Raw genomic sequence first — 23,295 nt, forward strand, 5'->3', positions numbered from 1 at the left:
GGCAGCTTTGGTTTATTGACGTTGCCTTGTGAGAATAAACTTACAGCTCAGGGAAGCATCTTCTGAGGGGTATCAGATGGTTAAAAGGTTGCACGGAAGCTTTGATGTTGGGGTGTCAGCCTGTGGGCAGCTTCGCTTATCTGTAGAACGTACACAGGCCACCTGCTCGGGCGGGCGGGCCCCCGCTGCTCCTTGGCACCTGCTTTCCCGGGACCCTGCGCTTCTCTCACAACGCTGCGTGTAAAGGGGAAGGCACCTGCCCTCCCCCAGGTCCCCTCAGCGGCCTCCCCCATCTGCTGTGTCCAGGCGGTCAGCAGCAGGACAGAGAGACCAGGGGGAGTGGGGCATTTCCCAGGACCTAGCTCAGTCTCTGGGGCTGGAGGAGAGTCTGTCTCAGGCATCAGCAGCTCCTTCCCTGTCTGAAGCCAGAGGCCACAGAAACGTGGGCGCGGGGCTTGGCCTTGGCCTTGGCTTGGACAGCGGGCCGCAGTGGGGGTGGAGGCCCCTAGAAGTCCAGGAGCTGCGGGGGAGAAGAGCACTCAGAGCCCATGGGCACCAGCCCTGCTCCTGGGAGGGCAGGACGCAGGGTGTGGGACGGTAGGCCCCCCTGGCCCACCTACCAGCTGAGGCAGCACCTTCTCCAGCTGGTCCACGTCCACGAGAGCCAGGTCCTCTGCCTGGGCCTGCCGGACACTGCGGACAGCCGCTTCTGCCACCACACAGGAGGTCGGTGAGGGGGAGAGGGCTGGGGGGGTTGGGGCTGCCTCCCCCACCCCTGCCGGCTGGCGGTTCAGAAGACCGCACCAGGGGTCACAGAGCTTCGGGCTGGTGGGGAGACAGGCAAGAGGTGTGTGGGAGTCCCCCCGCCGAGAAGACAAGGGGACAGCGTCAGGGCTGGCCGGGTGGGACAGCAGAGGACACTGCGGGGGCCCTCGGGCTCACCCACAACGAAGATGGTCAGCAGCTCCGCCATGAGCCGCAGCGCGTCCCCGCCGACTGCAAGGTGGAGGGGAGTGGGTTACAGGACCCGGGCCCTGCCCTCCCCTACCACCCCGGTCACCCCACTGCTCTCCTCACTACTTCCGACCTGACGACTCCTCACACAGGCGGCTCCCTGCCCCCCCCCCGAGGCCTCGGTCCCCCCAGAGCTGCAGTGCTCTGGCCCTGCCCTCCAGCTGGTGCCCACGAACCTTTGGTCTTGCTGTTCGTGAAGTGCAGCTGCAGCAGCTTGCTCACCAGGTCCTGGGGGGCAGGGGCAGGGGGTCAGTGGCCCGGCACCGCCCCTGGCCTGCCACAGACCCCCTGGGCGCTGAGTTCTGGATGCTGGAGAGGCCCTCCCAGGGTGGGGGCCTGGGCAGTGAGGAGCCCCCGATGCCTCCAGAAGGATCGTAAGTCAGACACAGGTGGTGGATAGGTGGGAGCAACCCAGGTGCCCACCTGGGCCTCCTGGGCTCCAGGGCGGTCTTGCACTCCTGCCCCCGGGGCTGAGGCGCTCTCCTCCAGTGGGCCCCTTGGCAGGTGTGCCCACACCGCCTACACTGCCTTGCTTGTGCCAGACCCTGCTCTTGGTGCCAGGTCAGCTCCCTCTGAGGTCCCTCTCTGGAGTCAGCCACATGCAGGGCCTGGGATGGCCACTTGGGAAGCCCACAGCTGGGCAGAGGCTGGGCTGCTCCGCCCATAGGCGGTCAGGCTGAATGCAGGAGGAGGGGAGGCAGAGCCTGAGCATGTCCACAGGGCCTCCTGACAAGACAAGGGTGGGTCCAAGCCGAGACTCCTCAAGGTGGGGGGCTTGAGCCCCCAAAGGACGGCACCACTCTGCAGAGCTGGGGGCTGTGGGGGAAAGATTTTCGGGGCCAGGAGCTCAGCTTGGAATATGCTAAGTAAGTAAGGGACACGCATGAGGCACCCAAGCAGAGCGGCTGGGTAGGTGGCTGGAGCTGAGAAGAGCCTTCCAGAAGGTCCAAGGATGATGAGGATTTGGGGGGTGGACCAAGGGAAGTTACAGAGAGCAGGGTCCAGCCAGAAGAGGCTGTGAATGAGGAGTCAGCAGAGCCAGCCGGGAGGCAGGAGGAGCCCAGAAATGGGGTGTCGCGCAGGGAAGGGGAGCTGGGGACTGGCCACGCCTCCGGCTTTAGTCTCGAGGTTTTGCTGCCTCACCCAGTGCAGCTCGGCAGAGCCCAAGAGCAGAGCAGAGGGGCAGGGGAGGGAGTGGACGCCATGGGGTCCAGGCTCAGGAGGGTAAGAACTTGCCACTGGGTCACTCCAGACGCAGCCTTGCCCTCCCAGCGGCGACCGTGAGGGCTTGGCGCCACCTGCTGTCCTCCTTGCTGCTTAGCAAGAAGGTGCTGGAAAAGGCCCACAAGGCTCCGCCGCCCCACCTGCTCCTGGAACGGGGAAGAGCTACCCGAGCAGGCCTCCTGCACCCGGGCTGCCGACACCAAAGGAGTCAGCACCAGCTGCACGTGGTGGTGGTCCCCTAAACAGATGAGTAACTCAAACTTGCAGAGGGCAGGACAGGACCTGGGACGCATTCGCTGCGTGCAGCCCCTACGGCTTCCCTCTGCCCCTCTCACCCTCACTTGGGGCAGGCCTGCTCAAGGGTAATGATCGTAACCCTAGCTCTGGCCAGAGCCCTTGGGGTGAGGACTCAGGGCTGTCCAGGTCGCTGGTGCTCCTCTGTCCAGCAATTATAACGGGGGGATTCTTGTGAAGACCACTCTGCCAAGTCACCCGAGCCTCAGTGGCTTTCCCTTTTCAGTCATGAACCACTGCCGGGCCGGGGCCGAGCCACCCTCCTGGGTGACAAAGAAGAGGAGGCCGAAGCAGAAAGTAAGCCACAGGGAATCCCCGCTTCTCTGTAAGGCAGTAATTCCCACCGGGACTGGTGGAGCAAGGCCCGCGGGCCTTCCTGGGCCTGATATCAAGGGCTCAGTGCCTCCCAACCTTGGCAGACCCGCAAAGTGAGACTCAAACCACTCACAGCCTGCAGGGGGTGGAAGCCCTTAGGGGCCCCCATACCTTCCCAGCCACCCAGAACCGCACTCACTGGGGCAGAGCAAACGGTGAGGCTCCTGAGTGGGATGGCCTCAGTTTCTCCACTGGTAAGTGACGATAGGACTTGTACCCATGTCCTAACGGGTTAATCTACGTCAAGGGCGTGCAAGCGTGCCTGACTGGTGTCTTAGGAGGACACGTGCGGAGCCACAACCCCGCCCCCCCCCACGATGGACCACAGACCAGGAGGGCCAGTTTCAGCCCTGCTTAGGTGGGACGCGATGCACAGGGCCCCGTGAGAGGCAACGGGCCAAAGGGAAGCTCGAGAATCTGCAGGCAGTGTGGCCACCAGCGAGCCGGGTGGAGCCACTCCGCGCTACCTGGTTGACAGCAAGTCCTGTGGGGTCCCGGGCGCCCGGGCCGTTAGGGCGGTGGTGGGGCCCGGGCTCCTGTCCGAGCGCACCCCCCGCCCGGTTTCTGCACACCCCTCCCTCTTGCCGCAAACCCGGCTGCCTGCTCGGCCTCCAGCGACTCGGGTGCAGGACCCCACCCGCGGCGGGGAGAGGGCGCGATTCTGGGAACGTGAGTCCCACGTGGGGCCGGGCCGCGGCGCCCGCCGCCCGGTCCCGCCGCCCGGCCGCCCGGTTCCCCGCCCCGCCGGCCCTCTCACTTTCCGGAAGCCGCCGCCAGTTCCTTCCATGACAGCCGCCCGGACGCGCGCCCTCCAGAGCCCCGGGAGCCCCCAGCCAGTCCGCCCCGAGCGCGCCCTCCGAGGCCCCGCCCCCGCTCCTCCAGCCAATCAGCCCGGAGCGCGCCTTCCGCAGCCCCGCCTCCGCCCTGCCCCGCCCCCGTGGGCCCGCAGCGCGTGCCCGCCCCCTCGTCCCTATTGGCCCGAGGCGAGCAACGCCCTCCCCCCGCAAAGACTCCTGGGAGTTGCAGTTTGCTCCCGCCCTTCCCGGCACACCTTGCTCTTCCTGGATACTGAGGCTTCGCGGCGGTCGCGCGGACCCGCGGCTAGAGAGTGAGGGTCCGAAGCGCGCGGGCTGGGGGCCTGGGGTCCCGCCCCGCCGCTGGAGGGACAGTCTGCTAGGGACCCTCATCCCCGCCTCCTGGCGGACGCCCCCCTCCCCGGTTCCCTGCTGGAGCGGTCCCCTGCCCACTCTCCCGCCCTCATGGGGCCTCCCTCCTGGAGAACCAATTCGGTTTGTCCCTCGTTGCTCGGCTGCTGAGGACTTAGGAGTCCTTGTGCTCCACCCTGAGCTGCTCGGCGCCGTAGGCCCCCACCGGAGAGGCCCTGCCCTCTTGCCCTTAGGGAGAGGAGCCGGGTAGCCGGAGCCTGCCCTCGGCTTCAGCGGGCTCATGGTGAAGCCCGTCTCTAGGAGCGTGCCATGGAGGAGTTCCAGCACTCCTACAGCCGGCTGTGCAAGGAAAGTGGGTCTGAGCCCCAGGAAACTGTCCTGCAGCAACTGCAGGAGCTGCCACGGGGCCGGCTGGACCTGGCCACCCAGAGCCTGACCGTGGACACCTGCAGGGCCTTGGGCAAGCTGCTGCAGAAGGAGGTACTGCTGACGGAGCTCATCCTGAGTGACTGCATGCTCAGCGAGGAAGGTGGGCACCCGAGCATGGGCAGGGGCCAGTGCACCCCTTGCAACTTCAGAGTTGGGATTGGGATTAAGCCCTTTGACCACGGGCAGCCTGGCCTTTCTCTCTTTGCCCTGGTTTGCTGCACAAGGCCCTCATTCCTTGGCAGCCTCTGGCAGAGAGCTCTTCCGTCCCACCAGACCTCATCTTTGTGAGGTTTCTGTGCTTCTGTACTATATGTCGTTAAAGCAGCAGCGTCCCTGGCAGCAGAGGGCAGTTTCTCTTTGTAACAGAGAAACCTTACCTTCCCCTGACTTAGGAGAGATCCAGTGTGCTGGTGAGCATAAGGTCAGCAGCCTGGCTCTGTGCCTAGCAAAGATTACAGATTTTTTTTTTTTTTAAAGATTTTATTTACAACAGAGAGAGACACAGCAAGAGAAGCAACACAAGCAGGGGGAGTCAGGGAGGGAGTAGCAGGCTTCCCGTGGAGCAGGGAGCCCGATGCGGGGCTTGATCCCAGGACTCTATGATCATGACCTGAGCCGAAGGCAGACACCCAATGACTGAGCCACCCAGGCGCCCCAGATGTTTCAAACCTGGCAGTGAGCAGGGCAACTCATTTCTGGCATGAATCCTGACCACTGGGGGCCACTGGGACAGTCATCTCTCCCCTGTGTCTGGGGAGCTGCTCCAAGCTGGAGCCCACAGGGAGGAGCTCAGGGGCACAGAGTGAGGGCCCTACCTCCCTACAGGAGCTGCACTGCTGCTCCAGGGGCTGTGTGCCCACACCGTTGTGCGGTTTCTGGATCTAAAGGTGAGCAGGTCTGCACTCAGGCATGCTACTTGAGACTGGGAGTCGGGGGGGGGGGGAAGATTTGAGTGTCCTGGCAGCCTGAAAATCTGAATGGTGGCCATTGACAGTGTCTATAAGTACTCTTGGCACATAGGTTTCCACACCCATTTCTGATGGGGTGGGTGGGTGGTGATTGGAGGTCAGGAATGTGAGTTCCAAAGTGTTCACATGAGCAAACAATGAACCTGCACCAGGAGGCCCACTACGGTCAGGGAAAGCAATATCTGAAAGGAGCTGCACCTTCTGAGAGCAGGCCACCTGGCCTCATCCATTGCCTGACCAGGGCCCTATGGGGTGTGGACGTGGCATTTGGAGCTCATCCTGTAACGATAGGGAATTAACCAGCCTGCCTCTTCCTGACTTAGGGCAATAACCTTCAAGCTGCAGGTGCTGAGGCTCTGGGACAACTCCTCCGGCAGAACAAGTCCATTCAGAGGTAAGTGTGGTCCTGGCCCCTAGCACCCCTCCCACCCCCGTGAGTGGTTCGGGGTTGGCTCAGAGGGTACATCCTGCAGCCTGAGCGCATCGTCTCCTGGCTGGTCATCTGTGTCTCCCATCTGTTGGTGGGGAGTTGGCAAGTATAAGTTACTCACGTGGCTCTAGCCTCTCCACCAAGGTCCTGAAGCCTGCACCTCTCCTCTGGCCCCTGTGGCAGCAGGGTGCTCCTTGGGGCCACACACCTTATGTCCACCTTTCCTACAGCCTCACCCTGGAGTGGAACAACCTGGGCACGTGGGAAGATGCCTTCGCCACCTTCTGCGGAGCCCTGGCGGGCAACGGCACCCTTCGGCAGCTGGACCTCCGCAACAACCAGATCAGCCACAAGGGCGCGGAGGAGCTGGCCTTGGCCCTGACATGCAATGCCAGCCTCCAGCAGCTGGGTGAGGCCTCCCCACACTGGCCTTCTCCTCCAGGTCTGCGGTCTGGAGCTCTGTGCCACTGTTCCCTCAGCCTTCCTGCTGCTTTTGTCCTCTTCTGGAAGCAAGGGGGTGGGAAGGTGTCGTGGGGAGGGCCCGGTGAGTGGGGCCCCTGCTCTGTTGGTGATCACAGGGAGTACCCTTCCCCAAAGAAAGCATCTCGGGCCGGACCAGCTCTGTCCAGGTGCATTGCATCTGGTGACAACAGGTTTCCTTCCAGACCTGCGCTGGAATAGCATCGGCCTCCTGGGGGGCCGGGCCCTGGTGAACTCTCTCCCCCGCAACAGAACCCTGTGGAGGCTGGAGCTGGCTGGGAATAACATCCCAGGCGACATCCTCAGAGCTGTGGGTATGGGCACTCAGGGCTGCTGGTGGCTCGTGCTGTTTTGAGCTGGGCATAAAGCTGATTCCCTCTGACAGGGCCAGCCACCGCGGGAGGGGCGGCTCGAGGCTCAGGACGGGGATGTGTACAGGCATCGTGAGGTAGCCTAAATCAGACACAGGAAGAAGAGGGAGAAGATGTCGGGGGGGGATATGGTGGCGGTGAGCTTGCGGAGCTCTGCTCTCTGCTGCCCTGAGCCCCCCTCAGTGTGCACGCTCCCTTCTCAGGCCTGCGACATGGGGGGTTCACCTCTTGCACAGATGAAGAAACAGAGGCACTGTAGCTTGGGGCCTTGCCCTGAAGGCCACACTCATGCCTTGGTGGCCCAGCCACAGCTGGGAAGGGGCTTCTTGGCATCTGCCCCGGCACCCCAGAGTTCGTGGGTGTGGGGCCACCTGGGCTCCATGGTCCCCTCCCATTAGTGACCCCGACGACTCAGCCCCAAGCCCAGTAGAACACTCTGCCACTCCGCACAGCTACTTGTCCTTCCAGTAGCACCAGCCACCCCAGGGCCTGAACTTAGGCTGGAATCCTGCACGGGGCTACTGCCTCCTGCTGGGCCTGCCCCGCCTGTGTCATCGTCCCTAACTTTTCCTAGTCCCCCAGCTTTTGGCTGGCTCTTCTCCAAATGCTGCCTAAATCTCTCCCGAACACAGGAGTTGAGCATGACATTCAATTCTTAAAAGTCATATAGTGGACTCTGGTCTTTGGGATGGAGCCTAAATGCCCCAAGATAACACCCACCTCTGGCAGCTGAGCATTCTCCCCTGCCTCTTCCCATGTGCGGGCCGCCCTGCACAGGTGCGCCAGGGTTCCCGGCCCCACCGTTACCCCCATCCCTACCCCTGCTCAAGCCCTTCACCTCCTAGTGCGCTCTGATTTGCGGGGTGAGACTGCCAACAGTGTTGATTCTTTGATGACTGGCTTCTGGGCGCAGGGCTGGGCTAACTTGGCCACTCTGAGGCCTGAGCAGCCCCCTTGGTGGATAACTGGACTCTTTCCCATAGAGCAAGCAATGGACCACAACCAGGAGCGGCAGACCACTTCCCGAGAGAACCAGGCCCGCACCCATGTGCTCAGCAAGGAGGTAAAACACCTCCAGGAAGAGAAATCCAGGCAGGTGAGGGCAGCACTGCCTCTGACCGCAGAGCCTCACTCCAGCTGGAGGGACAAAGGGCCCACCTTGGTCCCCATGTCATGGTCATCTTCCCTTCCCCTGGACCCTAGAGCTTCTCTGAGTGGCCAACACTCAGGCCTGAGAGGCAGCCTTTTGGTCTGACCTCTGGCCGGGTGGGTGGGCAGTGGGCCTCGCTGTGTGGGAGCCCCATCCCCCTCTCGGATGGGGCAGATGCTTTTCTGTTCTGCTTCGGTGGGCATCTGCCCTCCTTCCTGCTTAACCAGGGGCAGTAGGCAGGCTCCGGGCCCTGACGGGGCTCTGGTTGGCTCTGTCCCCAGTTTCTGGACTTGATGGAGACAATTGATAAGCAGCGAAAAGAGATGGCCAGGAGCAGCAGGTGAGTGTGGCCCCAGGGCCACAGAGCTACAGCTCAGGTGGGGTGCCTGAGGTTTGGGTCCTGGCTCTGGCCTTATGGGGTGACTGGCCCTGAGCCTTGTCACCTGCCCACCGATGAGCTGGTCGCATGTGCTTGCCAAGGACACTGGCTGGGAGGTTTGGGGCAGCACTGAGAACTTTCCTGGCCACACCTGGAAAGTTGTAGAAGCATGAGGAGCGGTAGCTGCTACCAGAGCCAAGGGGCCCTGGGAGTGCTCTGAGCTTCAGGGTTCCCAGACATGCCTTTCTACTTATAGGGCATCGGCAGCATGCGTGGGGCAGCTTCAGGAAGCCCTGAATGAGAGACATTCCATCATCAATGCCCTCAAGGCCAAGTAAGTGGGGCAGAGGGTAGGAGAGTGGTGGAGGGGTGGCTTTGGAACATTTTAGGGATGTGCCAGGGGCAGAAAAGAGTGATACAGACAAGAACCCTAGTCCCCAGTGTACAAAGTAGAGGGTGGAGACAGTGGGGTTGTTAATCCCAGAAGACTTCTTGGAGGATGTGAGCTCTAGCTGAGGTGACTAGTGGTTGGCAAGAATGAGAACTGCAGTGCCTTTGCGAGGCTCAAGGTGAAGCCGGGGCGGGGCTGGCTTTTCCCTCCTTACAGGCTGCAGATGGCCGAGGCCGCCCTGGCCCTGTCAGAGCAAAAGGCCCAGGGCCTGGGGGAGCTCTTGGCTACCGCGGAGCAGGAACAGCGAAACTTGGCGCAGAGGCAGGCAAAGGAGCACAGGATGGAGCAGCAGGTGAGCAGGGCGGGCAGGGGGGGCGGGTGGTGCTTGGCAGGGGTGACCGGTGGTGCCCTGTCTCACCCGCAGGAGGCTGCAGAGCGGGAGTTTAAGCTCCTCAGAGACTTATCTGCTGCCAACGAGAAGAACCTGCTTCTGCAAAACCAGGTGAGGGGTGAGGGACCAGGCCCCCGGGGAGACTGGGGCAGGGGCCAAGGGCAGGGGGCCAGGGCCCAAGCTTCCCGCCCACGGTGCTGGCTTCCCAGGTGGACGAGTTGGAGCGGAAGGTGAGAGCTCAGCAGGAGCAGCTGTTCCTGGCCAGGCAGGAGCTGAGCAACACAACGGCGGAGCTGAAGATGCGGGCCAACCAGGCCGAGGGTGGGCACAGGCAGGCCGCGGCTGAGGGGCCCAGAGAGGGGAGGACAGGGAGTGAGGGCCCCTCAGGGACTCCCGCCCGTGCTCTCCCCCTGGGCTTCCAGAGCGTCTGGAACTGGAGAAGAAAAGGTCCCGACAGAGCTTGGAGGACTTGGAGCAGCTGCGAGCCAAGGAGGTGCTTGTTAGTTACACCATCTGGTCTCCCGTCGCTACCATCCGCCCAGGGTGGCAAGCTGTCCCCAACGCACACCCCTGGCTGTGCTCCCCCTGACAACCGTGGGAGGCTGGGTGGGAGTTCTTTGCCAGCCCCGGCAGATGCCAGACCCAGAAACTCCCGACCAGCCTCTAGAAAGGACCCTAGCACGGGCTGCCACCTGAGTGTGGCACTGCGAAGCCTTGCTTCCTGCAAAGCCATGAGGGGCAGCCCCTTCTGGGAAGGAAGTGTCCCCAGGATTTGCCGCCACGGCGTGGGGATTCCATGGGGGGATGTAAGCTGGGGAGCTAGTCTTCCAGCCCTCTTCCTGCCCCTCACCTGGGCAGGTGGAGCACATGACTCGTCACCTGGAAGAGAGTGAGAGGGCCATGCAGGAGAGGGTACAGAGGCTGGAGGCCTCGCGGCTATCCCTGGAGGAGGTGAGCATGCGCTGGTTGGGTGCAAGTCTCTGCCCTTCCCTGGGGCACCCCTTCGGTGGTCTCAGAGTCTCATCAGGACCCACCCATCAATATCCCCGTGAGGCCAGAGGAACCTAATGAGGTAGGACACGGGATCCCTTGGCTGTGGCAGCCCTGCCTAGTGACCAGAGCCCTCAGGAGGCTAGTGCAGGGGTATACCCCCTCGCCTGGCAGCTGGGTGGGGCCAGAGGAGCCCCCGGCCAGGGCAGGAGAACAGGCCCAGTGGGTCACTGTCTGTGGTGCAGGAGCTGAGCCGAGTGAAGGCGGCGGCTCTCAGTGAGCGTGGCCAGGCTGAGGAGGAGCTCATTAAGGCCAAGAACCAAGTCCGTCTGGAGGAGGTGAGCCCATGGCCACCAGGGAGCGAGGCCTGAGGGGCTGAAGTGCACAGGCCAGACCCAGGCTGTCTTTTGAAAAGCTTTGTAGGGGGAGTCCCCAGGGTACAGGGGTGGATGGTAGGAGGCAGAGCAGCACAGGTCCTGGATCACATCCGACCCCCACGAAGAGCCACTGACTCCAGCCCTGGGATGGGTATGCATGGCCAAAGCCAGGACCCAAAGGGCAGAATGCTCAGCCTGGGAGTTGGGTACTCCCTATAGGCTAGTTCAAGTTGAGCCTGTTCGGGATATACACACATACTAACTTGAGTTATGAGGCAGTTTCCACGTTGCAAATGAAAGCTCCCCTCTAGCTGGGGGGGAGCCCTCCCACTCCCCGTGAGCTCAGGGCCACATGAGGGAAGCAACAGGCAGGGCTTGGGCCCTCCCCGCTCTGCTCACCAGCCCTTCTCCTGTGCCCACAGCGGCAGCATCTGGCTCACCTGGAAGAGAAGCTGCGGCTGCAGGCCCAGGCTCGGGACGAGGCTCAGAGCGCCTGCCTGCAGCAGAGGCAGACAGTGGCCGAGGCCCAGGCCCGGGCCAGCCAGCTGGGCCTGCAGGTGGAAGGCCTGAGACGACGCCTGGAGGAGCTGCAGCAGGTGGCTGGGACGGTGCCCCCCCTTACATCCTCCACACCCGCCCGCCCAGGCCCCGCCCCCCCCGCCACACTCTCACCCCCATGTCTGGCAGGAACTGAGCAACAAGGACCAAGAAAAGGTGGCTGAGGTGACCAGGGTGCGGGTGGAGCTGCACGAGCAGAATGGCCGCCTGCAGGCAGAACTGACGGCCCAGGAGGCCCTGAAAGAGAAGGTGGCGGCCCTGGAGCGTCGGCTGAAAGGTGAGCGGAGCCCCAGCCCCGCGCCATCTCAGCAGGACCCTTTGTCACTGGGTCGTCCCTTGGGCGGGTAGGCTGCAGAGCTGGGCTTGGCCTCCGGGGGACCCCGCACAAGCCCCACCAGGACCCGCTGCCAACCTCCCAATTGCCTGGGGCCGCCTCCACCCCGTGTTTCTTGTCCTGCAGTGATCGCAGGTGACCACCGGGAGGCGCTGCTGGACAGGGAGAGTGAGAACGCCTCTCTCCGGGAGAAGCTTCGGCTCAAGGAGGCTGAGATCGCCCGGATCCGGGAGGAGGAGGCCCAGAGGGCCGGCTTCCTGCAAAATGCTGTCCTGGCTTATGTCCAGGGGTCTCCTCTGAGGGCTGTGAACCCCCAGAAGTGAAGGGAGGCAGGAGACTCGGGGAGGGGCAGGAGGGCAGCATCTCCTAGACATGTGTGCCCCATCGCTGCCCGTTCCTGCGTCTCCAGACACAGCCTGGCTGACAGTCTGGCAGCGGAGGCAGGGTCTACGGCTGGGGACTTGGAAAATTGGGGCCCAGCCGGATTAGTGAGTGGGGACCGCCGCTGCTCAGCACCAGCTACCGGGCTAGGCCAGCCCAGGGCTGCTGGCCACCAGGACCGGAGGGGGTACCCCCTGGGCCCTTCCCGAGCCTTCCTCCCAGTACCAGGTAATAAGCCTGACTTGCATCTGAGGAAAAGCCCCCATGGGGGAGGAAAATCCAAAAGAGCTGTCCCCAGCTCCACCCCAGCCCCTCCTCACAATCAGCTCCTCCAATGTAACCACACATGCTCCTTTTACAATGTAACCAGGAGTGCTGCGCGCTGGCCCAGACCTCCTGGGTCTTTTGAAATACACAACTTTTACACTTTGTGATACCTTTGGGGCCGGTACCTTTTCCCACGTCATCTGTGCTCCCAACCACCCAGGAGACCCTCTGTCCCAACCCTGGAAGGAAGACCCTCCGGGTGCAGCTGGGTGGCCCTTCCCTACTGACGACCGGTGGTGACTGCGGAGCTACTGTGGGCGACCTCCAGCGGCGGAGGGACTGGGGACTGCCAGCACCAGGGCGGGGGCGGGGGGGGTCTCATCCCCTCTGGCAGTGGGCCCTGGGCGCGCCCTCCCTAGGAGAAGCTACAAGCAGAGACCACCCCACGCACGGCCTGGTCGGGGGTGGGAGTCACCTGCCCGCGCTGCACCCTGGCCCGTGGCTTGGATCTCGGGGGCGCTGGGGAGCCCGCCGGGGCTTGGGGACTGGCCGGGGGTCGCCGTGTCCCCACCCCTCAGCAGAGTTCTCCCGGAACAGCGAGTGCCGGGTTCGGGGCGGGCTCGCGCCCCCCGCGCCCCCCGCCGGCCGCGCTCGGCTGTCTCCGCGCCCGGCGCTCGGCGGCGCTCGGCTGTCTCCGGCCGCTCGGCTCGGCGCTCGGCTCGGGTCCGCGGCCGCTGCGGCGCCGGGCATTTCTCCGCAGCTCGGCTCGCGGCCGCGCCCGCCCGGCCCGCGCCCATGCAGGCCATCAAGTGCGTGGTGGTCGGCGACGGGTGAGTGCGCGTCGCGGAGGCCGCGGACTGGGCGGGGGCGGCCCCGGGGACCCTGCCCGGGCTGAGCGCACGGCTCCAGGTCGGGGGTGCGGGGGGCCGGCTCGGGGCCGGGCGGGGCGGCCCTCACGCCCTGACGCCCGTGCGGCGCGCGCCCTGGGGCCGGGCAGTAGCGGGAGGGCGCGCCGGGGCGGGGTCCCGGCTGGCCGCCGGGCGCAGGCCTGCAGCCCAGGCCCACCTGATGCTGCCCGGGCCGCCGCCTGGCCTCCTGGTGGGTGGGGCCAGGCCTCTCACCTGGACTGAGCCCGGCGCGGGTCCCACCCTCGCCGGGGCGCCGGGATCTCTGAGCCGGCTCGCCCCCGCCCTACCCTCTGGAGGCCCGCCTGCAGCTCTGCTGGGCTGGGACCCCTGTCTCCGCCTGTGGTCCTTTGGGAGGGGGCTGCCCTTGCTGGGCAGAGGGCTGAGGCTTGGCCCGGCAGCAACGTGGGCTCGCCCTGTGTCCGCAGCGCCGTGGGGAAGACCTGCTTGCTGATCAGCTACACGACCAACGCCTTCCCGGGAGAGTACATCCCCACCGTGTGAGCGCTCCGGGTGGGCGGGTCTGGAGCTAGCCCATCTCAGGGCTCCCCTGGGCGTCGAGGTCAGGCCCAGGTGGCCCTGGTCTGGGCTTCTGGGGTGGGACCAGGGTGCCGCCAAAGCTCAGGTTCTGTGCGCGCCTGAGAGCCCAAGACCTGGACCGACAGGCGCGCTCTGCCTGGCAGCTTCGACAATTACTCTGCCAACGTGATGGTGGACGGGAAGCCGGTCAACCTGGGGCTGTGGGATACCGCCGGGCAGGAGGACTATGACCGGCTGAGGCCGCTCTCCTATCCCCAAACTGTAGGTGACAGCAGGGCCGGCCCCAGGAGCTGGGTGGCTTGGGTGGGGGCCTGGAGGTCCTCGTGTGTGTGTGGAGGGACAGGGGCCATTTGGAGGTCCTTGACCACTCCCACCTGGGCCCCCTCACCCTTTCTCCCAAGGATGTCTTTCTGATCTGCTTCTCCCTGGTGAGCCCAGCCTCCTTTGAGAATGTTCGAGCCAAGGTAGGGCAGTGCTGCCAGGAGGGGGCCTGTCGGTAGGAGAAGGGGGTGTCCAGAGGACTTTCCCTGGCAGGGCAGGGGTGTCTTGCCTGAAGACCTTAGGTCACTTGTCCTTTAGAGGCAGAGGAGATCCCCGTTTTGCTTGGATCTGAAGGTGACCCAGGGAGAGTGATGAAGAGGCAGAGGTGGGGTGGGGGTGGTGAGTGAGGCTCTCAGAGCAGGGAGGGCCAAAAGGCCCTTGAAACTTCCAGGTATGTATTTTTGTCCTTGGTTGTTTCCCCACCAAGCCCACCGGCCGCTTCCTGAAGCAGGAAGGGCTCAGTGTGGATCCAGGGACTGAGATGAAGGGACCCTTGGGAGCCATGGCATGCTGTGGGCATGGCTGTGGGGGAAGCCCCCAGGTGTAGGGGTCAGAGCCTCCATCCCCACAGTGGTACCCAGAGGTGCGACACCACTGCCCCCACACGCCCATCCTCCTGGTGGGCACCAAGCTGGACCTCCGTGACGACAAGGACACCATCGAACGGCTTCGGGACAAGAAGCTGGCACCTATCACCTACCCCCAGGGCTTGGCCATGGCCCGCGAGATCGGTGAGTGGGCACTGCGGGGCCTTCAGGTGGGGGCAGGAAAGAAGGGGCGGGAGGCATGCTCTGGAGGGCCCCCGCCCGTGCTGACCCCCCCTTGCACTCCCCCTCCCCCCCCCACTGCCCTCTCCCTTGCTGACTCCCATCCTCAGCAGCGCCTGCTCTCTCTGCCCCCAGGCTCTGTCAAGTACCTGGAGTGCTCAGCCCTCACTCAGCGGGGCCTGAAGACCGTGTTTGACGAGGCCATCCGGGCTGTGCTCTGCCCACCCCCCGTGAAAAAGCCGGGGAAGAAGTGCACAGTCTTCTAGAGCCTGCTTCGAGAGGAGCAGCCCCGCCCGACCCGTGTTTGCTGTCGTGTTGAGATGTTTGGTGTCCCTGAGTCTGCTGTGGGGGAGTGGTGTGGGTGGGGAGGGGGTAGAAGCATGGGGACGAGGCCACCGCTCCTGGGGACAGGGCTGGGGCAGTGGAGTCCTGTCGGCTCTGTCTCCTTTTTCTGGGGGCACAGCTCCAGCTTTACCTGGACCCCACAGGAGGCTGGAAGGGAGCAGGGTCTCCCTCGGGCTGCAGGGGCGGGTCCAGGGCAGCCCCCGGCTGGGCTTCCTGATGGGGGAGGTTGGGGGGATGGGTCCTGTTCATGTGCCCCAGGCAGGGGTGGCCCTTACTTCTTTTATACAATAAACATTCTCCACCAACATCTCCTGCCTCTCTGGGTGCTTGTCTCTCTGGCCTGGGCTGCTTTGCCCCTAACCTCCCGCATAGAGAGTACAGAGGGATGAGCTTGACCCCACACGCTGGGCAAAAGGAGAGAGAGACCTTGCTCAGCTGTGTCAGTCCCCAAAGGATGGGACCCAGACGAAAGTGGGAGTAAGAGCATGCGGCCCCTTTGGGGCGAAGAAAAGCCCCTGCTGTACTGACCTCAGGCCTCTGAGAGGGGCACGCCCAGGGGCATGAGGGGGGCTTTGGTCAGGCAGCTCCCAGTGTGGTGAGGGGCAGCCTGCGGTCAAGGCCCACCAAGCCCTATGTAGACCCTGGCAGGACTGTGCCAGCAGCCTCCCCCGTAGCTCCCCCCACCCACCAGGGCTGGGGGACACTGAGCCGGGAACTCAGGAAGAGAAGTGGTCAGGAGGAAAGGCATCCAGTGTAGACAAAAGCGTGCAGGTCAAGCGTGGTTCGGAGAGGAGAGGAGGCAGCAGCAAGGGGGGAAGCCTGTCACCGCCGAAGTCAGGAATAGTGGGAGGCGAGCTAGGGGTCAGCCTGGGAGGGCCCCGGGAGCCACAGTCCAGGAGCTCGGACTTCACCTGAGGCCCCAGGGCACACTCCAGGCAGACACGTGATTAGAACTCTGCCTCCCTGTGGTGTGCAGAACAGGCCCGACCTAACTCTGAAGAGCCAAATGCCGGATTTTCGGGAATTTTGCTAGGCAGTTGCTCAACAGCCTTATTTGTAATTGTGTAAACTTACAGTTAGCTATATTAAAAACAAAATCAACAAATACTCCAAACACTCCTAATGTTTTTGTACACAGTGCTACCACCTATGTTTTTGGGGTTATTTATGCCCACCGTGTCTGTGTGGTGAGGATGCAACATAAAGGTGGGAGACCTCGGGGCACCTGGGGGGCTCAGTCGGTTGATCTTCTGACTCTTGGGTTTTTGTTTTTGTTTTTTAATTTTTTTTTTAAAGATTTTATTTATTTATTTGACAGAGAGAGAGACAGCGAGAGGGAACACAAGCAGGGGAGTGGGAGAGGGAGAAGCGGGCTCCCCTCTGAGCAGGGAGCCCGATGCGGGGCTCGATCCCAGGACCCTGGGATCATAACCTGAGCCGAAGGCAGACGCTTAACGACTGAGCCACCCAGGCGCCCAAGAATCATGTTTATTGGAGAGATGGGGGACGGGGGTGGGCTCAGCATGGAGCAGGGGCGTGTCAGGAAGAGAGACTCAGGAAGCCAGGAAGCCCCCATCCACTGGCACAGCGGAACCCGTGGTCATGCTGCTCCGGTCACTCAGCAGGAAAAGGATCATGTCCACCACGTTCTCCACCTCTGTGGGCAGGGTGGAAGTTAGGGTATTAGGTGAAGGGGGCTGCTCTTCATCCTTCCCTCCCACTCCTCAATCGAGGCAGGAACAGGGGCTACTGGTGCAACTCCCCATTGGGCTCCTGCCTGACTCACCAGCAAACTTGCCAAGTGGGATTCGATCCAGCATGGTCTTGGCCTTTTGGGGGTTGCTCCAATTGGCCTGGCCCATGGAGGTCATCACCACTGTGGGGTTCACCGTGTTCACGCGGATCTACACCAGGACAGGCAGGAGGTCAGCAAGGCAGGCTAGGTGCCCAGGGCAGGTGGGCTGGGTGATGGGAGGCAACCCAGTGGGGCTCACCTTGTGTGGCCCAAGCTCCAGAGCCATCGCCTTGGTCAGCATGTCCATGGCACCCTTGGTGGAGCCTGTGAGGAGAGGCATGCCTCGAGCCTGAGCTGGCTGCAGGCTTGGGGGTCAGTGGGGTCGGGGCTAGGGTGTAGCCGGGGCTTACTCACAGTAGACGCTGTGGTTAGTTATTGCACGCTGTGAGGCCTGGCTGGAGACGTTCACGATGGAGCCCGGGGCTCCCCGAGCTATTAAGCCCCTGGCCACGATCTGGAATTGCAGAGGGAGCATGACGCAGAACTAGTCACCCACCTTTCCCACTCCTGCCCTGAAGGCAGCTCACCTGGGATACTTGGATGACAGCCCGTAGGTTCACGTTGAAGGACCTGGAGGCAGGTGGAGAGACCCTGGTCAGGGACTGGGGATGCTGCTGCAGGGGGCAGCCCTTGCCCTAGGGTTCCTCCACCCTGGCCAGCTCACGTGTCATACGACTCCTTGGTGACCTCCAGGAAGGGCTGCAGCAGCGCCACGCCAGCGTTGTTCACCAGCAGGTCCACAGGGCCGACGTTGCCCAGTGCCCGCTCCGTGGCCTCCCAGTCACCCAGGTCCACACACACGGGTTCCACCCCAGGGCACTGTGCGTATGGGGGTGGGGGGGCACAGTTACCAGAGGCTCCATGCCCAAGGAGGGGCACAGCTGGGCCTCTGCCACGTGAGACCTTTCAGACTGACATGGGGAGGGATTAGAGATCCCAGAGGGTCCAGGTCCCTTCTTGGGGTTCAGAATCCCAGGCTGCTGAAGGAGGTGTTAGAGGAGCTAACACAGCCCCTGGGCCCCTGGGCCCCTGGGCATCTCAGGGCTTAGGGACCTGGAGGCTGGCCCAGCCTCTGGCCAGTCCACTTCCTGCACCCTATTGCCTCAGGCCCCGAGCCTGCAAAAGCAGCCATTTCTGCCTCCTTCCAAGCCCAGCGGGTGTCGCCGTTCTTCCGGACACTGGGCCGCTCATGAAGGCCGAGCGCCCCGGGAGGGGTTGCTGAGGACCCTTGGTCAGCCCCAGCGCCTGGCGCCTGCGCGTGCGGGCCCAACTTCCCCGCCGCCCCGCCCGCCGCCCGCTGCCCTCTGGTCGGGGACTGGGGGGCGCCTACCTCACGGACCAGGCTGTCCAGGTCGGCCCGGGTCCGGCTCACGGCCACCACCTGCACACCCGCGGCGTGCAGCGCCTGGACAGTGCCGCGCCCGATTCCTGCGTGGAGCGCGGCTCAATGTGGCTCACCCCCACCTCGCCCGACGGCCACCCCCGGACCCTGGCCGCCCGCTGTCCCCCCACCCCGGCCGCCCCTCAGGCCCACCTTTGCCCGCCCCAGTGACGAGCGCCCGGCGGCCCGCGAGCCCCAGCTCCATGGTCAGCGTTCGGTCCCAGCGCTCGGCGGCGGCCACACTGCAGGTGGGAGGGCACGGGGCGGGGCGGGGCAGGGCGGGGCGCGGAGCGACCAATCACAGGCCGGTGTCCGGGCTGGGGCGGGGACATTAAAAGAGCGCCCCCCATAGTGGGAGACTCGCCGAAGGGAGTGGGCGCGGCAGGGGCGGCTAGTCAACCGGGCGTGAAATCGGTTTAGCAGCCTCCGCGAGCATTTTTTTGCCCTTTTTTTTTTTTGCCAGGGTTGTTACAAAAAAGCAGATGTGGTAGTTAATGCCGGAAAGAATGTGTAGCTACATGTGAAATGGAGGACTGAGTGCTAACATTTCTTGTTTTGTTTCTGAAAAGGAAAGTTTGGTGAAAAGGATTGCATGCCTCCTCCCCACCCCCCGACCTGGGATTGGCTCAGGCGGGTGCACCTGGAGGGCCCAAAGGGAGAGTTTGGACAACTAAATAAGCCTGAAGAAGCCAATGCCACAAAGGTCCATTTAAACCTTGAAGGAGCTGAACCCCAGTATCATCCAGGCCCTCCCGCTTGAGACCACCGGCACTTTACAAAACTCGGGTAGGATAAGAAGAGATTGAGGTCATCGAGGTGCACAGTGGCCAGCAAGGGCAAGCATTGCTTCCTGAGGCTTTGGGGTCATTCACAGATATATATGAGATATATATATATATATATATATATATATATATATATGTGTGTGTGTGTGTGTGTGTGTGTGCACTGCCTCCCGCATAAAAGCTGATTTGTTTAGTGGGTCATGGTGAGAAAGCCAAAACTGCCTGGAGTACCCTTCTATGGCCAAGAGTAGGGAATTGGTGGTTGCAGGGCCTCTGGGTCACTGGGGCTTTGGGCCCGGAGGAGTGGACTGGCTGGAGAAGAAGGTAACCAGGGCAGCACAAAGCACAAATCTGAGAAGCCCCTGGAGAACAGCCAAGTGAGTCCTCCCCACCAAGCCTGGTCCTGAAGTGCACACCCCCGGCTGCCGCTCAAACCCTGCCCTCTGCCTCCCAGAGGCCAAGGGAAGAGTGGCCCCCCACCTGAAAGTCCTTCCTGAAAGGCACATGTGCTTTGATCCCTTCTGTGGCTTTCCTTTGCCCCCAGAACAGGGTCCAAATCCTCTAAACTGTCCCGTGATCCTCAGTGGGCCGGCCAGGTCTGGCACAAACCTTGCTGTGGGAGGCCCTGCAGGTTGGCGGGAAACGCCCTCAGCTCTCCCCACCCCGACCCTGTGCTCTCCCTGCCCAGGGGAACCATTGCCTGTAGGACCCCACCCCAGCCCCTCATCCCTTGCGTCCTTGCTCAAGGTTGGAGACTTTTCCAGTCTAGCTGAGTGACCACCTCAGGCCTCATCACCCCCCAGGTGCCCTGTGGGGACTCGGCTCGGAGGGTCGCGGCTGAGCCCGGCAGGACCCGCAGAGCTCCTGTGCCTGGCCTCGGACCAGACAGAAGGCAGGGCAGCAGCTGTGGACCCCTGCCCAGCTCGGGCCGCCTTCCCGGGAGTGGTCTTGTGAGGGGAGGTGTGCCTGGAGGTGGAACTGGATTCCCTTGGGCTGGATAAACTCGGTTGGTCCAGCGCCCCCCGTCCCCTCACAGCCGGGCTGAGCGCTCCGTCCCATCTTCCCGAGGGATGGCCTACGTCTAGTCCAGACCCCAGAGACCCGTAACCTCTCTGACCCGCGGTGGTCGCAGCTGCGGGGCGGGGCTGAAGGGCGGGATCAGAGCCTTCAGGGAGGGAAGGTAGCTGTAGGCTGCCCTCCGGCCTCTGGCCTCTGGCCTCTTGGGGGAGAGGCGTGGACAACAAGAATCTCTGTGTAAACAAGTCGCTGCCCTTCAGCCACAAGCCAGGGTCGGCGGTGGTGTCCGGCTGGCTCTAGGATCTGCCCCCTCACTTCATGGAAAGTGAAATGTGTGCCCCCCATCCCTGATTCCTCCCTGGCCTCGCGGCTACCCCTCCAAAACCGTGGCACGCACTGGATCCAGGAGGACGGCCTCCATTTATTTAGGCAAATCCAACCAGCACAGCGGAGGACACAGTGGGCGGGGGCGACAGGGGGTTTCCCGGCAGCGCGGGTGCGGATGGGGAGCGTGGCCAGATACCGAGTCCGAATGGGAGAGGGTTTGGTGGGGCCGGCAGGGTGAAGGGGCCTCTGGCGTGAAGGCGTGGCCGGGTGTTGGGCGGAGCCGGATGTTGGAGGGGAGGCGTGGTCCGAGTGTGGGGCGGGGCCTGGTGGGCCGAGCCCCGCCTCTCCCCCACCCCCACCCCCGGGCTCGCCAGCGCGGCACGCTCTAGGAGGCCAGGTACCCGGCGTCCACGAGGATGCCCGAGCCGCTGGTGGGGGCGCTGCGGTCGCTGAGCAGGAAGAGGATGCCGTTGACCACGTCCTCCATCTCTGCGGGGAGCGGCGGGGGGCAGGCGGGGGGGCAGGCGGGGTCAGAGCGGCGCGCCCCGCCGCTCCCCGCAGCCCCGCTGACCTGCAGACTTCGGCAGCGAGTGCCGCTCCTTCAGCTTCCGGGCTAACTCGGGGTCCGTCAAGACTTTCTGGCTCATGGCCATCGGCACCACCTTGGGGTTCACGGAGTTTACCCGGATCCAGGGCGGGCCCCGCCGCTCCCCGCAGCCCCGCTGACCTGCAAACTTCTGCAGCGAGTGCCGCTCCTTCAGCTTCCGGGCTAACTCGGGGTCCGTCAAGACTTTCTGGCTCATGGCCATCGGTACCACCTTGGGGTTCACGGAGTTTACCCGGATCCAGGGCCCAGGGGTCGAAGTGGGCCTCAGCAGGTATATGAGCCCCGCCCCCACAGCCTCTGCGCAGCCCCCCAACATACACCTGCAGAACTTGCTTTCTGTGTTCAGTCCATCACTGACCCCACTGCCCAGAGCCTTGGGTAATCCTCAGACCTCTCCCATGCCCTCTGCTGCCCCTTACCATTGCCAGCCCCAAGCCCTGCCTGCACCCCACCTTATGTGATCCCCCACCCCTGTTCCCCAGGGCCCCCCTCCCATGCCCACCTTGTATGGCCCCAGCTCTACGGCCATGACTTTGGTGAGTATGGTCATTGCACCTTTGGTGCAGCCTGTGGAGGGCAGACAGTCCTGAGGACCCCTTAGGGATTCAGCCTCCTTTGCACAGAGGCTAAGCCCCAGAGCCCAGCATCTCCTGCATGGAATGGGTGGTGCAGGCTGGCAGAGGGACTCACTGTAGACGGCTAGGTTGGGAAAGGAGACATGGTCCACCATGCTGGAGACACTGACAGTGGAGCCAGGCACTCCTTGGTGGATCATGCCCTGGGCCACAGTCTAGAAGCCAAGAGAGGGGCAGCCTGACTCCACCGCACTCCCACCTGGGCCTTGTCCTCCCACTGGCTCACCTGGGATACCTGATCGTGGAGCGCAGGTTCACATTGAAGGTCCTGGGGGAAGGCAGACAATCAGATGGTTCGTGGCCACGTCTGCCCCACGTCCTCAGCAACCCCTCCCCAGTCTACTTGCTCTCCAGCTCCCCACCTGTCGAAGACCTCTTTGGTGGCCTCCAGGAAGGGCTGCGTCAACAGCATGGCAACATTGTTCACCAGCAGATCCACAGGGCCCACATTGCCCAGTGCCTGCTCTGTGGCCTCCCCGTCACCCAGGTCCACACACACAGTCTCTATCCCGGGGCACTGTGGAGAGGCATTGGTCAGTGATCAAGGAGGTACTCCCAGCAGGCTCATGAGGCACCCAGAGGGTGTGGGGGGCAGGTTGCTCGGGCCACGGCGGGGCTGCATGCCTCACCTCCTTGGAGAGGCTGACCAGGCCAGTGTTGGTGCGGCTCACAGCTATCACTCTGGCTCCCAGGGCATGCAGGGCCTTCACAGTGTCTCTCCCGATCCCTGCAGGGGTGCAGTGGGTAAGCAGATGGCCCAGTACATCTGGGTCAAGGCTGAGGCCCGGGGCTGCATCCCCTTCTGCCCAGGAAAGAGCAGTGAGTGCTGGGCAGAGAATGGACACCAGGGGGTAAGTGGTGGTCTGAGTCAGAGGCTTGGCCAGCCAGGGTCTGGCCAAGGGAGGCCCCAGAGAGTGGCTCCTTCCCACTGGGCCCAGGGAAGAGGCCCTGGCTGGATCTCTGAGCCTGAGGGCCACCGTCTGGGGGCAGGGAGTCTCGCACTGCCCAGGGAGTGGCCAATGTCCTGTTCCAGGGCAGCCTGCTGGGTGGTGGACATCAGCCTGGGCTCAGGTCCAGGGGCTGTCAGGGGTGCAGTGAGGGGATAATTGCTGGTGGGGTGGTCCGTGACATGCATGGAGGGACTCACGACCCCAACACAGGCCTGTGAGGCTTCGGGCCCCACCTTACTCTCCACCTCAGCCCCTCCCGCACCCTCAGCTGCCCTGCTCGCACCCACCTTTCCCTGCCCCTGCCACCAGGGCCTGCAGGCCACTGGAATTCAGCTGCATAGTGCTGACTCTGAGCCTCTGTCCAGCGGAAGAGGAGGGCACGGAGGTTTTAAAGGCCTGGGCAGGCCGTTCTGGGGGCGTCGAGGAAGGGAGGCTGGGGGCACGGGGCAGGGGAGGGGCATCACAACAGCTTCTGTTTCCACATTCACAGGGATCTGCTGCCCTCCTCACCACAACCTGAAGGTGCTGGCCAAAAATTCCACCCTGAGTTTTGGAAAAGGAAATAAAAATAAACCCTGGACTGGGGGGCATGCCCCTTCTTGGCTGGCTGGGGACAGATGGCCTGGAGCTGGACCCTGCATGATAGCAAAGGCACACTGGGCTTAAGGCTGGTCTCCCGCCCCGCTGACCCTACTGCACCATGGCCCCGGTCTGGGGACCACTGCAGCTCCAGAGTCTTCCTCACGCGCCCCTGGCCACCCGAGGACCCCTGTCCCTTGGGCCTGCAAGCACAGTGCTCAGCCCTGTCCACAGGTGTGGCCGCCCTGAGGTGCCCTCATTCCCTCTCAGGGGTGGCTCTGGGGGTGGGGGGGTTCTCTCCTTCCCCAGCTGTCCCCCTTTGCTTCCCTTCCCTCCCCCTTTCGGAACTTCATCTCAGCACAGATGGGTGGA

At 63.4% G+C, this 23,295-nt stretch overlaps 5 protein-coding genes across 10 annotated transcripts; 2 read left to right on the forward strand and 3 right to left on the reverse strand.

Moving 5' to 3' along the window:
• CENPX (centromere protein X) lies at positions 1 to 3,767 on the reverse strand. The gene is made up of 5 exons (XM_027626226.1): positions 3,665 to 3,767; positions 1,191 to 1,242; positions 943 to 996; positions 621 to 709; positions 1 to 520 (listed from the first exon to the last, which is right to left on the reverse strand). Exons 1-5 carry the CDS (start codon positions 3,692 to 3,694, stop codon positions 506 to 508), a joined length of 240 nt encoding a protein of 79 aa, XP_027482027.1. The 5' UTR covers positions 3,695 to 3,767; the 3' UTR covers positions 1 to 505.
• A 196-nt stretch (positions 3,768 to 3,963) lies between these two features.
• LRRC45 (leucine rich repeat containing 45) lies at positions 3,964 to 12,136 on the forward strand. 5 transcript variants are annotated; one of them, XM_027568131.1, is made up of 18 exons: positions 3,964 to 4,602; positions 5,328 to 5,389; positions 5,794 to 5,864; positions 6,131 to 6,309; positions 6,566 to 6,694; positions 7,735 to 7,847; positions 8,183 to 8,241; positions 8,537 to 8,614; positions 8,888 to 9,023; positions 9,096 to 9,173; positions 9,272 to 9,383; positions 9,485 to 9,555; positions 9,921 to 10,013; positions 10,298 to 10,390; positions 10,852 to 10,881; positions 10,981 to 11,025; positions 11,117 to 11,264; positions 11,448 to 12,136. In XM_027568131.1, the coding sequence occupies exons 1-18, from the start codon at positions 4,383 to 4,385 to the stop codon at positions 11,642 to 11,644; spliced, it is 1,914 nt and encodes a 637-aa protein (XP_027423932.1). In that variant the 5' UTR covers positions 3,964 to 4,382; the 3' UTR covers positions 11,645 to 12,136. The 5 variants fall into 5 exon arrangements, with proteins under 5 accessions (XP_027423932.1, XP_027423930.1, XP_027423934.1 ...); XM_027568129.1 differs by having other exon boundaries at positions 10,852 to 11,025; XM_027568133.1 differs by lacking the exon at positions 10,298 to 10,390.
• Positions 12,137 to 12,652: 516 nt separating this feature from the next.
• Positions 12,653 to 15,154, forward strand: RAC3 (Rac family small GTPase 3). Of its 2 annotated transcripts, none has more exons than XM_027568135.2 (6): positions 12,653 to 12,799; positions 13,303 to 13,374; positions 13,558 to 13,675; positions 13,816 to 13,878; positions 14,307 to 14,470; positions 14,638 to 15,154. In XM_027568135.2, exons 1-6 carry the CDS (start codon positions 12,765 to 12,767, stop codon positions 14,696 to 14,698), a joined length of 513 nt encoding a protein of 170 aa, XP_027423936.1. In that variant the 5' UTR covers positions 12,653 to 12,764; the 3' UTR covers positions 14,699 to 15,154. The 2 variants fall into 2 exon arrangements, with proteins under 2 accessions (XP_027423936.1, XP_027423935.1); XM_027568134.2 differs by having other exon boundaries at positions 12,655 to 12,799; positions 14,307 to 14,466.
• A 1,051-nt stretch (positions 15,155 to 16,205) lies between these two features.
• Positions 16,206 to 18,292, reverse strand: DCXR (dicarbonyl and L-xylulose reductase). The gene is made up of 8 exons (XM_027626347.2): positions 18,177 to 18,292; positions 17,973 to 18,070; positions 17,307 to 17,461; positions 17,170 to 17,212; positions 16,997 to 17,096; positions 16,842 to 16,906; positions 16,634 to 16,751; positions 16,206 to 16,504 (listed from the first exon to the last, which is right to left on the reverse strand). Exons 1-8 carry the CDS (start codon positions 18,226 to 18,228, stop codon positions 16,401 to 16,403), a joined length of 735 nt encoding a protein of 244 aa, XP_027482148.1. The 5' UTR covers positions 18,229 to 18,292; the 3' UTR covers positions 16,206 to 16,400.
• A 2,135-nt stretch (positions 18,293 to 20,427) lies between these two features.
• On the reverse strand, positions 20,428 to 22,683 carry LOC113939767 (carbonyl reductase [NADPH] 2-like). The gene is given in 9 exon segments (XM_027626333.2): positions 20,428 to 20,641; positions 20,880 to 20,998; positions 21,263 to 21,326; positions 21,450 to 21,549; positions 21,621 to 21,634; positions 21,637 to 21,662; positions 21,757 to 21,911; positions 22,024 to 22,121; positions 22,632 to 22,683. Coding segments are annotated over 9 exon segments (732 nt in total). The 3' UTR covers positions 20,428 to 20,537.
• Between the last annotated feature and the right edge of the window lie 612 nt (positions 22,684 to 23,295).

Source organism: Zalophus californianus, chromosome 16 (genome assembly GCF_009762305.2).
Source record: "Zalophus californianus isolate mZalCal1 chromosome 16, mZalCal1.pri.v2, whole genome shotgun sequence".
NCBI lineage: Eukaryota > Metazoa > Chordata > Mammalia > Carnivora > Otariidae > Zalophus > Zalophus californianus.